Genomic DNA, 11,844 nt, shown 5'->3' on the forward strand with positions numbered 1-11,844 from the left:
ATAAAGCAGAAAGTAAAAAAAAAAAAAAAAAAAAAAAAAAAAAGCTAACTTTTTTGGCCTTTTCCCTTGGCTGCGGCCTGAATATACTTTTTGTAACAACTTTAGATAGAAAAAAATAAAAGATGTATCTTCCTTTTCTCCTCCTACTTTAATCCTTTTGCTAATTACCATGCATGTAATTGATTAGTGAGTTGTTAGCCTAAAAGAAGTAGGGAGTCATGAAAATATTATGGAAGGAATAAAATATTGTAAGCAAGTTAAAACTGACGACAAAAGGAGCCGTTTTTCCATTCATCACTCGGCGTGGACTCTTCTGCTCTGTGGTCAAAATGGTCCCTCTTTTTTTTCTTTTTCTTTTTCTTATGAAGCTTCGCTGTGGAAGAGGCAGAGGCTGATTGGTCGTTTTCCACCAGGGACAGAACGAGGAGAGCCTCTGCCAATTGCCCTTTTGCTCGTTACAGATAAGGTATGAATTTCCTGGCATTACAGTTTACCGTGTATCACAACCTGCAATTGATGTACAACGATGTTAAAATAAGAAAATTGGTCTTAAAGTTCGATTTCAAAATGGGATTTCAAAACGAACAAAATAAAATAGAGAAATTGATAGAGTAAGAAAGGGTAAAGTATCCTATTGAAAGCAGTACAATATGTTTGAGGTGAAGGTTCCAAATTCGACTAAAAGGATGGATTCTTCAAGTCTGCCAGTCCACAGTTGGAATGTCTGTGTACTACTTAAATTATAGAAACTTGTATCTGTATAAAAAGTAAGTTTATAAGTGCTTTTTAAATAAGTTATTTTAGAAAACTAACAACAATAATAATAAAATACTTGATGACAAGCCATTTTGATGTTTAGTTTTATACCCTTGAAGTATTTTTAAGTGCTTCTCCAATGAACATGTGGGCTTAAACCACACAATAAGTATTTTTTCACCTAGAGCTTTTTAAGTGTTTTGCTCTCCAAAAACACTGAATCACTAATTTAAATTGATAAGAATTTTTGTCATGGCAAATGCATTTTTTGTCTTGCCAACAAAACGCAGCCTTGGTATAGTTTACTTGTAGAGATCACTATATAGAAGAAATGATGGGTTTAATATAGATTTATATAATCTTGAGATTAACAAACTCATACTTTAAGGAAGCAAACTCATTTACTAATTACTCCACATAAGCTCGACTCCTTAATATCTCTAAGTTTATACAAGACTAACATATAACAAGGGGCAACTGGAAATTTTTTCCGGTGGTAAAAATTATCAACAACAAATTTTCGATCTTAAAATCAACCGAGGGGTATGACACCTCGAATGAGGGGTGCCAAATTCCAACCAAAATTTTATTACATATCAAAATCAGAATACAACCTAACCAAACGTAATGAATCAAAGGGAGTCTCCAAACGCCACTCTCTTTGCTTTTTGCTTAGTGGTCTTCCTTTCCCTGCCTTCTCTCTATTTATCCTCACGTCTGCTAAACTCCAAGAACAGCATCTTGCTTCCAAGTCAAACGACACAAGTTTGAAAACCCCATCGCTCTCTGAGAAGGAACCAGCTGTAGCTATATCATTTGTGTATTTCACGTACAATGGTCTTTCTTTGAACCGGTCCAGCTCATCAGGAATCTGAACAACCCGTTCAACCCCAGGAGATGAGACCTTATAATGTAGGAAGGATAAACATCCATTTAGACCTAAAAGCTTAAAGAGGAGTAATTCTGAAAAAAGCAATTCTCTTTCTCTCTTGGCAATTTAGGAAACTAATGCAATCGAAGTGAATAAACAATTCTCATTCAGAAGCTACCTCTAAAGGTAGATAGATTGGTTGATGAGAAGAAAGAAATGAGGGAATTAAAGCAGGAAAAAAGGAAGCATACCTCTAAAGATATGTTCTCTGGCACAGATTTAGCAAGCTCTGCTTCATCCAATCGTGTTCGATATGTTGAAGAAAAAGCCTCAATATCTTCCATACTGGGGGAACCAGATCTGAGGTCCATTGTTGGAAATTAAAACCCAGGAAATGGTCCTTAGTCTTACCAAGAACACAGGGAATGACGGTAAACTTGGGAAAACATTGAAAATCTAAAATGTAATGTAACACATTTCCCTTTATGCTTAAAGTAGACTTCAAATTGTGACAGCTTTAATATCCAAAAATCCTTCGAATTGATGTGATATCATTCAAGTAGCAAGGAGTATGGAAAATAAAATCCTATTCTGCTTTGACTTGTGTTGTGACTTGTGAGACAGGTTCAACACTAATTTCACAAGGCAAACTTGAAGCCCAATCATGATATTTTTTCTTGGTTAACCTGAAAGCAAAAGGCATCTCCATTTCCAGCTTAGAATATAATTAAAACTGTTAAGTTGTGAAGTCCAAACAAACCTGTCAAAATTTTGGTTAGAGAAATGTGGGTGTTGCTAGTCTTACTAAGAACAGACACACCGACAGTAAACTTGGAAAACAACATCTAAAATGTAACACGTTTCCTGTATGCTTAAAGTAGACTTCAACAGTTCAACTTGTAAGTTGTAACATCTTTAATATCGAGAATGCCTTTGGATTGATGTGAAATAGTTCAAGTAATATGGATTATGAAAAATGAAATCCTATTCTGCTTTAAGGCCTTGACTTGTGTTGTGAAACAGGCTCAGTAAGAACACAAATATCAGGAGGAAAACTTCAATCTAAATCATAATGATTCTCTCTTGATTAACTTGAAAGCAAAAAGAACTTCCATTTCCCAACTGAGAATGTAATTTCAACTGTTAAGTTTTAGAGTCTAAACAAAAGCCCATAAAAAAATCTGGTTAAAGACAAGTGGGTGTTGCTAGCACACGGTCTTGCATGCCATGCCATCAATGGTAGAACAAGATTCCAAACCCGTGGGTTGGGCATGAGTATGCCAAATGTGAATATCTATCTAGAGAGCCGAGCCTTCCAATACTGGAAGCAAGGTGAATTTTCCAGCCTGAGCAACATACTCCATAAAACTTAGTAATCTTTCTTTCCTGAAAAGGTACGTGGGTTGAGGGGATTTCGGGGAGGCTCAGGTGATTAGAGGAGAAGGGTTTTGTGTCTTGTTTTTAGAGAGAAAAACAGTGAGAAAACTTGTCTTGGTAGTGTTAGAGTAATATTCTCCTATTCATGATAGTGAAACCTATAAAATAGCAGAAACAACTGAACAAATGTATATTTTTCGATGTTATCTCTCTTTCCTATTTTTGTTATTATTATTGCTATATTGTTTTGCCGTGGAAGCTAAGATTTGCGACCCTCTATTATGTTTTTAACATCAACATAACTCAAACAACCCTTTTAGAAGACAGCAAGTAGGAGGAGCTTGCAGATGGCACTACATTCTTATAAATGCAGCAACAAGAAACCATTATCTTGCAAGAAAATCAAACCTCAGTGTAATATTCAAATAGGTGCAATGCATTTTCATTTAACTTCTAAAAGAACATAAAAAGAAACACACACAAAACTACAGGGATTGCAAAACTTACTTGTTCGAAAGCTTTTCAATGCGCACTTGAACAGTGGAATTAGAGACTGTTTTGAAGGCATAAATCTTCAACTCGCCATCAAAAGAAAGAATGACTTCTTCAGCTATAGCCAGTGCTTTTTTATCCCACCATGTCCCGGCAAGGGAAATTCCACCTCCTTCCCCCCCATCCCCTACCTTCAGATAAAACTAAAACAAATCAAGGATTTGCGTTAAAATTCTCAGCTCAAAATCTCCATACTACGAGGCGGAAATCTTACATAAACTTCAGCATTATTATCCTCCACATATTCTTCTTCAAAGTAATCTTCGCCATCATCGTCCATTATCTCATCTATGCAATCAAGAAAGTGTCCCGTAATTTATTTATCTAAGACCTGTCTAATCTAACATTAATTAGAAACTAGTGGGAGAAATCGAGAGAGGGTTTTTGTTTTTACCATCTTCAAGTTCATCGAGATAAATGTCCTCTTCTTCGTCCATCGACACTTCCTCGACAATGTTTCGTTTGAGAACTGGCTCCGATTCTGAATTTCTCTTTCTGGCATGAACTATAAGTGGATTACTCAACTTAAAAGGAAGCGGATGCTCAACAAATGGGAAGGAAATTTTTCTAGGCAAGATTAAAGACCATCTGAAGCCAGTCTCTGGAAGAATTGGTGAATTTGAAACTGCAGAGAGTCTGAAATTTCGGGCCGTAACCAAGACCATCCCTGCTCTTGGAACTTGAATTGAATACCGCCTGAAATCTATGAGCAATGGGCGTTAGCAGAATAATATGTGGATGGAGGGAAGGAAATGATTTTTTTTAAAATTTTTTTTGAAGGCACCAGAGATGATATTGATATTTGTATACAAAATGTTCCAGAAATTTCATGAGAATAAATAGTATTTGATTTTGTTTAACTGAATTATTTCTAGGAATTCTACGTGCAAAATGAGAGAAAAATAAAATCCGACCTGCCGGATTCGAACCAGCGACCTAAGGATATCTGAGAAACCTCACTACAGTCCTCCGCTCTACCAACTGAGCTAAGGTCGGTTTATTTATCAAGTTGCATAACTAACATATAAATCTATATAATTGATACGTTTTTCCGTACAAACCATGTCTAATTAATGAACTAATTTTTGGTAATATGGTTCCAAATAATGTAAATTAATTTATTCTAATCTATCCTATTAACTATTTATGTTAATTTTTTTTCCTGAAATGGATGTCGTATGGCTCACGTTGTGGATCCCTATAATCGGAACTCGTTATTTGGACTAAGTAAAGAGAGGACTAGATTAGTTGTCTATGTGAGCTCAAGGTTAAAGCACTAATCTCCAATTAAAAAAGTCGTGAGTTTGAATCTTCATCTCTACATGTTGTTGTATTAAAAAAGGAAAAAATAATTTGTGTATTTTTTAAAACAAAATTAATTCACGTAATTGAATCTACACGTTGTTGTATTTAAAAAAAAATCAATTCATATAATTGAGTCAAATGATCCCATTAATTCTTCTAACTAACATTATTATTATTGTCAAAGCGAGCATAGGCTTCTATTGAATCGAGAAATAGGTTTGATTGTCCATCTTTTTGATATAATAATAAGGCATCCTCCGGATAATTCAAATCGAAGCAATTGGATGTCTGACTCGGACTTATATGACATGACCGAGCAATAGAAATACTCTAACACTCCACTTTTGTCATATATTCCATACATCACACTAGATAGATATCATATTCATGGAATATGATTCACTTTCAAGATGTCTTGGCGGTGAAATGGTAGATACGCGAGACTCAAAATCTCGTACTTAATTGGCATATACCTCCAATCATGAGGTTGTGAGTTACTAAAATTAAAAAAATAAAAGGTTCGTGAGTTCGAAGCCCCTCCCCAACACGTCGTACTCAAAAAACATTATTAAAATCAATTCTTACCTATTATGTAATAGTCATTAATCATTACATATTAACAACAAATATAATCAAATAACCTCCCAAATCCACCATCTAATTAACTATCTTTTAGTACAACAAATATGGGAACTATCTTTTAGTACAACAAATATGGGACGAAAGATTGAACCTCTAACGTTTAGGTTACCGAGTTTTACTCAGGTTGACCATCCAATTAGCTACCAAGTTTTACTCAGGTTGACCATCCAATTAGCTACCAAGTTTTACTCAGGTTGACCATCCAATTAGCTACCATATCATATAATCTCGTCCAAATTTTAAGAAATAATTTGTTGCATCTACACTCCATCAACTGGTGTTAGCGGCATAGACATTATTCAAAATCTGACAAGATAATTGAAACCTCATAAAATTTAAGAACTAAAAAATATTTTATAAAGCCACTGTTAAAATATACATATTTACTAATTATTTGCTCTTGAAGATAGGCAATTGCTTCTGAAATGAAAGCAACACTTAAATAGTCCCCTATATTTCTGAGTTACATTTTTCATGGAGAGCCAAGTAAACCGTCCGGGCAGAAGAGGAAGCTGAGCTTCAGCAACAAGAAGAAGCACTTGCTTTATATGTAACTTTCACTACTAACTACTGTCATAGTATAATCTCAATGATAAATGAATTCAAAGGAAAAGTAAAAACAAAAACAAAAAGTTTTACAGGGATGAGAGAGACACTGTAGTAGTGGTGGAAGTAGGAGGTGGAGTAACAGAAGAATTGTCTGTCCAGTTTGTTTCACCCCAATGCCACAACATACTCTCCCAGAAGCAAAAATCTTCAAAGCATGTTTTCAATCGAGGGTCCTTGATCTTTATTTTCCAGTGACCATTCGTGTAGTTTCCTTTCTCGGCCTGCCTTCGGTCCCACTCCAATTGCGCCTTCTGCTTCGATCGAAGCAAACAGAACTTCTGCAGATTTTCGGGCATGGCATCGTGCACCTTCCACCATCTCTTATGCGCAACATTGCTAGCAAACTCCAGCAGAAGGTCTACATTCCAATTGCAGTCGTAGTCCCGGAAGCAAAGCCAAGGTTTATTGCCGAGATAATGGAGGACATAGAGGATTGGAGGGTTGGCTCCGAATAAACGAGTTTTCATCTCCTTCTTCTCTTCCTCATCACCTTCCCAGAAGTGCTTCAAGAAGTTCATGTGCCTTGGTATGCGATGCCACCACGTGAAAATTTCGTTTAGATACCCCTGGTCACCGCCATTGTAAGATTCGATCTCGTTGATGTGATCCATTAGCAGCTGAAACGTGCAATTTGATGGTTCGATCACCATAACTCCTGAGTTGAATAATGTTGCATTGTTTCCTGTTGCAGTTATCTCAGGCATCTCGAAGAGGAAATCAATATTTCTAAGAATGAGTAGGTCGGCATCTATAAAAATTATCTTGTCATAATTTGTCAACTGCCAAAGACGGAATTTGCTGTAGTTCCATTCATTGTATGCATCCCGTTCAGCCTTTGGGTTCCTGATTCTTTGAATTGTGTAGATCTTCCAACCAGCTGCTTCGAGGCCTCCTCTGTGGTACTCAGTAATTGTTTCATCAACAAGTATTACAAGATCCCGTGTCGAACCAGTCATTCGGATACTCTGAGCAGCCGCAATAGCTCCACAGACATATACATGTGCAGAGTGCAAAATTGTTGCATATGCTTCTCTATTCGCTCTTTCTGAGTAAAAGTATTCTGTTCGCAAAGTTTTGGTCAGTTAGTCTCTCAAGTAAATATAGCAATAAAGTCTCTCTAAGTAAATATAGCAATAACATACCTAATACTATATCTATATTGTGTATTTCCAGATTTGATCTCTTATCTATACTTCCAGATTTGATCCATAGAATATAATATACTTTTCAAATAGACTTATGAGTTATGACCATTTCCAGCTGACTTTTAAGGCAATTGAAAGGTTGACGACAATACGCCTACAGATCACCTTGGGTAACCCCATGAAGATCATATGCATGAAGTAATAATGGGTTAGCACAAACCTTTAGCCTTTAGAGGAACTGACAGTTCACATGATCCAACGGGGAGCATTAGTTTGTCCCTCAAGACATTCAAGTCCGGTCTATAAAGCCACACATTCCCTTCATGTGCGATAAGTTCTTTGCATCGGAAGAGATTTGGGATAGGAAAGCATTTGGTCACCAAAAGGACATGTACAAAACGATTCCCTTTAGCAGATGCAGCAACCCTTGCTGTTTCGAGTTGCAAGTGCAACCGAGCCACGTCTCTTGACCACCTACCTGACTTGTCACATGGAAGCTTCACGGCCACAAGATCTATTCGGGGTTTCGTAGGAATTTGAAGCTTAGGTAAAGAAGGACAAGAGGGGACCTCGAATTCTTCTTCCTCATCAATCCATTCAGGGTATAGGGCTTCCCATGTTAAGTCGTTGGCTGCATGGTCTAGTTGAAGAACAACATGCTCCGCTTCCAGAAAGAGTTGTTTCCAATGGTCAACCTCGCTATCATTAAAGTTCAGCAAGCCAATTCCCAGATATTTGTCCCGGTCAGTAAGTGATTCTACAACATCAGAAACTTCATCCCAGTTGACTTCCGAAAAGGATATATAATGAGCATCACTACCTGTCCATCTGCTATAAAACCTTGCAAGTGAGCAACTAAACTTCTCACTCAAATATTACAAATTTGGATTATTAGAATTTGAAGTGCATAAGTTGTCACGGATAAATAGTAATATGCCAAGACAAGAATACTTTTTCCTAGGAGGAGAAAAAGAAATATACTTTGCAAACTATTACTTTGTGCAGAAGATTCAAAGGGTAAACTAAGACCAGATAATTAATAACGAAAGCAGATCAGAATATCATAATCTTCTACATAATTTGCAGCCGACAAATTCCCCTATCACCATTAGATCTCTTATCTAGTTTCCTCAATGTGTGTTTCTCCCAGTTTCACATTCTGCATTAATATGCATTTTCGTTTATGTTTCATTTCTCATAGTCAGTAAAGCTACAAAGTGGAATTGCATATATAGATCCAGTAACATTAGGGAAATACAAGAAGATGTGTTTTAACTGAAGCACTTGAAAGCCAGTAAAAAAAATGACGTACCGAGATCCATATTTTAATGGATGATCTGAAATATGAACAGCAGGAGAATGGAAGAATGTCACTATTGTTCCTAATACTACAATAACCAGCACGAGTTTTAACGAAGGTTTGCAGTTCAAAATCCTGTCGCGAATGGGAATGTGGAGGGCCCTCTCTTTAATTCTTTGGAACCTTTTCTTGCTTGTTTCTTCACTGCTTCAGATGACATTCAAGACAATATTAGCAAATTTGCATGTATCCATTCCTATAGTGAAAGAAGAACATCCAGTAAAACAGAGAAATAGGCACAACAAAAATAGTTTTGAAATTGGTCGCAGTTTCCCAGAACAAAAGACAAACTTATTGTTCCTGATTTTAATTTTGCTAGGAAACGTCTCATATCTCATAATGTAAATTCGTAAAGATTGAAAGACAATTTAATGGGAAAAAGGACATATTTCAGAAACAATCCAACTAGCGGAAAGCTTCATATGTAGAGATCCCTCGCTCGTAATTAAATTGTCTTCTAACGCATTACGCTCAGATTTAGATTTGATTTACCTTATTTAAATAAGTGACAGCTCAAGCTCCATAAGTTCTAACTACTCGAGTCTCAGCCATTAATATGCAAATCTTGCTCGGTAAGTCACATTCACCGACACCCACGGGGTAGCACTCACTGACGCCAAATTAGCGAAATTCAAGGGAGAAAGATAAAGAGACAAAGTTTATGTAGAAGATGAAGATCGAAGTTCGAAGTCAAACATTCCCGTACGAGCAGAGCACAACTATTAGAAGCTAACATCGAGAAGTTTAAACGGAACAGCAAGCAGATTGAATCGCCCATCGAGAAATTGAAAGTAAAGTAGCATAATCAAGACAACAATACATGAGGATTTTGCAGCCGGCGAGAGATACTCACTTGGAAGAAAAAGACAAGCGATGTCTAGGTTCCGTGGGGCTCAGGGGATGTCCTCTCATCTTCAACGGATTCTCCGCTGCCGCATCAGGAACTCAGCTCCTGATCCCAGGAACTCGGAGAACAAAACCCAGAAATCCAACGGGCAGAAAAATTGTATTGTGGAGAAGAATGGAACAAAAGCAATTAAACCCACCTCAAAGAAGGGGGTTTAAGTTCAACGCCCGAAGAAAGAAACAGAAACACGCCCATTCGATCCAGTGTTCGTGGGTTGACGGTGGCGAGTTGCAGAGAGAGCAACACAAAGTTAAAGAAGAACAAATCTATGGCGGTGAATTTGAAGTTTGAGCCCAGTCAAAATGGAAAATTGGGAGATGTAGGAGGTAGATAAAAGGCGAGCCAACTGTCCGTTTGCAATTTTTTTAACTTTTTAAATGTACGTGGGGTGCTCATGGAAATTTTATAATTAATAATAGATTTTAAATGCTATTTTGTTAACTGTAATTTTACATTTTGTTCAATTTAGTTCTACACTTCTAAAACCTCTCTTGTTTAAAATTTTCGAAGGATTCAATTTCATCCCGTGCCTGTTTTAATCTATTTATTTCTTATCTCACTTTTTCAATGTTAATTTTATCATGACACACCATGTTCAATAAATTTTTTAAAATATAGTCATAAGATTATGTTAAAATATTTCTACTATATTTAAAATTTGTGTTAAAAATTTTCAAACATAAATTAAAATTACCACTTTTTAAAAGTACAAAAATACAAAAATGAATATGACAGTTTTTTCATAGTATAAATATTAAATTGGACAAAAATTAAAAATAAAATAATTGAAATATCTCAAAATTAAAAATAAAACAACTAAAATAGATATTTTAAAAGTATTGTCATCAAAATAATCAAAATAACCTAAAATTGAAGTAAACTACGGTGACTAAACAAGTTGCATTTTAGTCTCGGTAATTACTCTTAATTTTGATTTCAACTTCAGATTATTTTTAAGGTTTCATTAATGTCTTTACTCTTTTTTTTTAGTACATTAATGTCTTTACTTGGTCGGTGGCATTATAAAGGTGGCCGGAAATTGGACGAATGATGTAGTTGAAAGGTTAATAACTGCCCCCACATAATACCATAAATTAAAAAATAATAATAAAAATAAAAGTAACAGCCTTGCCGCGTTGGTGGTTGGTTTGGTATATAATGGGAATTGTAATAGGAACAAAATGTCCTCACAATAAGAGTTGGTAAATATGATAATTTTTTAGGATAGACATCTATATAAGTAATATAGGTTAGGTTATTAGTTATGACAAACATGTAGAAAATTGTATCATATTTCTATATTTTTAACTCATGTTATATTTAATATTATTTTGAACTAAATTATTATGCACAACTGCTTCATATATTTAATAGGGATAAGAAATTTAACCATTGATTTTCGGAATGGTAATAGATATATTTTTTTACCAAATTATTGTTGGATTGACAATTATCTTATATTTAAGATATTTATGAAAGTGTAAGCACGAATGTAGTTCAATGGTTTAGACATATTATTCTTTCCTTTGAGGTTGGAGATTCAAATACACATCAATTTTCGGACTTCGCTGCTGCCACAATCAAAAGGATTTGAGGAAACCGACTCGATCTCATAGCATCATCATTTGCCATAGCGAGCATAGCTCATTAATATTTGACATACATCTCCAACAAAAAAATTGTGAATTCAGTCCCCCACCCCCACATGTTGCACTTAACAAAAAAAAAAGATAATAGAACTAAAGTATTTAAACATTGATTTGTTATAAATATTTCAAATATTTGAGGTATATTCAAATTAGTATAGTGTATCAAGTATTATATCGTCATCGTAATTATATCTAACAAGAGGAGAATAGTGTTAGGTAGGACTTGAACTATGACATAGAATTTTGGAGATATACATTCTACATTGAATTGAACTAATAGTACTTTCAAATAAAGTTAATACGAATATGAAAGAACTTCAATAATGAAAAAGTTCGTATACCCAGTTTAAATTGATCATCCAAATGAGAAGTAATTGATATGAACGATAAAGATTGAAATACATCACTTGCATTACACACTTTTCCATTACATTTTGTTTAGTTTTTTTTTTCCTTTTAATACAACGAATGAGGTGAGGTTTCGAACTTACAACATTTTAGTTGGAGATTGATGCTTTAATCAATTGAGCTACTCATGTTAACAAACCATATCAAATTTAACGTGCCATTTTAATTTGTTTAGTTATTTATGTTTATACATCATGCTAAATTAAATAAACAGTTGTGTGCGAAAAATATGTCATAATTAATAATTTGAGACTATATCTAAT

At 35.2% G+C, this 11,844-nt stretch overlaps 2 protein-coding genes and 1 non-coding gene across 11 annotated transcripts; all 3 read right to left on the bottom strand.

Moving 5' to 3' along the window:
* Positions 1-128: 128 nt before the first annotated feature.
* Positions 129-4,384, bottom strand: LOC111011782 (uncharacterized). 4 transcript variants are annotated; one of them, XM_088122777.1, is made up of 6 exons: positions 3,951-4,380; positions 3,771-3,844; positions 3,512-3,699; positions 1,879-1,987; positions 1,371-1,660; positions 129-507 (listed from the first exon to the last, which is right to left on the bottom strand). In XM_088122777.1, exons 1-6 carry the CDS (start codon positions 4,219-4,221, stop codon positions 501-503), a joined length of 939 nt encoding a protein of 312 aa, XP_087978903.1. In that variant the 5' UTR covers positions 4,222-4,380; the 3' UTR covers positions 129-500. The 4 variants fall into 4 exon arrangements, with proteins under 4 accessions (XP_087978903.1, XP_087978904.1, XP_087978902.1 ...); XM_088122778.1 differs by lacking the exon at positions 129-507 and having other exon boundaries at positions 1,165-1,627; positions 3,951-4,384; XM_088122776.1 differs by lacking the exon at positions 129-507 and having other exon boundaries at positions 1,165-1,660; positions 3,951-4,379.
* An 80-nt stretch (positions 4,385-4,464) lies between these two features.
* On the bottom strand, positions 4,465-4,552 carry TRNAY-GUA (transfer RNA tyrosine (anticodon GUA)). Its single transcript is given in 2 exon segments — positions 4,465-4,500; positions 4,516-4,552. It is a non-coding gene; the product is annotated as a tRNA-Tyr (tRNA).
* A 1,285-nt stretch (positions 4,553-5,837) lies between these two features.
* Positions 5,838-9,861, bottom strand: PGSIP2 (plant glycogenin-like starch initiation protein 2). 6 transcript variants are annotated; one of them, XM_022285869.2, is made up of 4 exons: positions 9,471-9,861; positions 8,570-8,764; positions 7,478-8,088; positions 5,838-7,172 (listed from the first exon to the last, which is right to left on the bottom strand). In XM_022285869.2, exons 1-4 carry the CDS (start codon positions 9,527-9,529, stop codon positions 6,139-6,141), a joined length of 1,899 nt encoding a protein of 632 aa, XP_022141561.1. In that variant the 5' UTR covers positions 9,530-9,861; the 3' UTR covers positions 5,838-6,138. The 6 variants fall into 6 exon arrangements, with proteins under 6 accessions (XP_022141561.1, XP_022141558.1, XP_087979465.1 ...); XM_022285866.2 differs by having other exon boundaries at positions 7,478-8,097; XM_088123339.1 differs by having other exon boundaries at positions 8,570-8,761; positions 9,471-9,860.
* Between the last annotated feature and the right edge of the window lie 1,983 nt (positions 9,862-11,844).

Source organism: Momordica charantia (assembly GCF_013281855.1).
Source record: "Momordica charantia cultivar OHB3-1 chromosome 4 unlocalized genomic scaffold, Mcharantia_2.0 BLBB01000004.1, whole genome shotgun sequence".
Taxonomy (NCBI): Eukaryota; Viridiplantae; Streptophyta; class Magnoliopsida; order Cucurbitales; family Cucurbitaceae; genus Momordica; species Momordica charantia.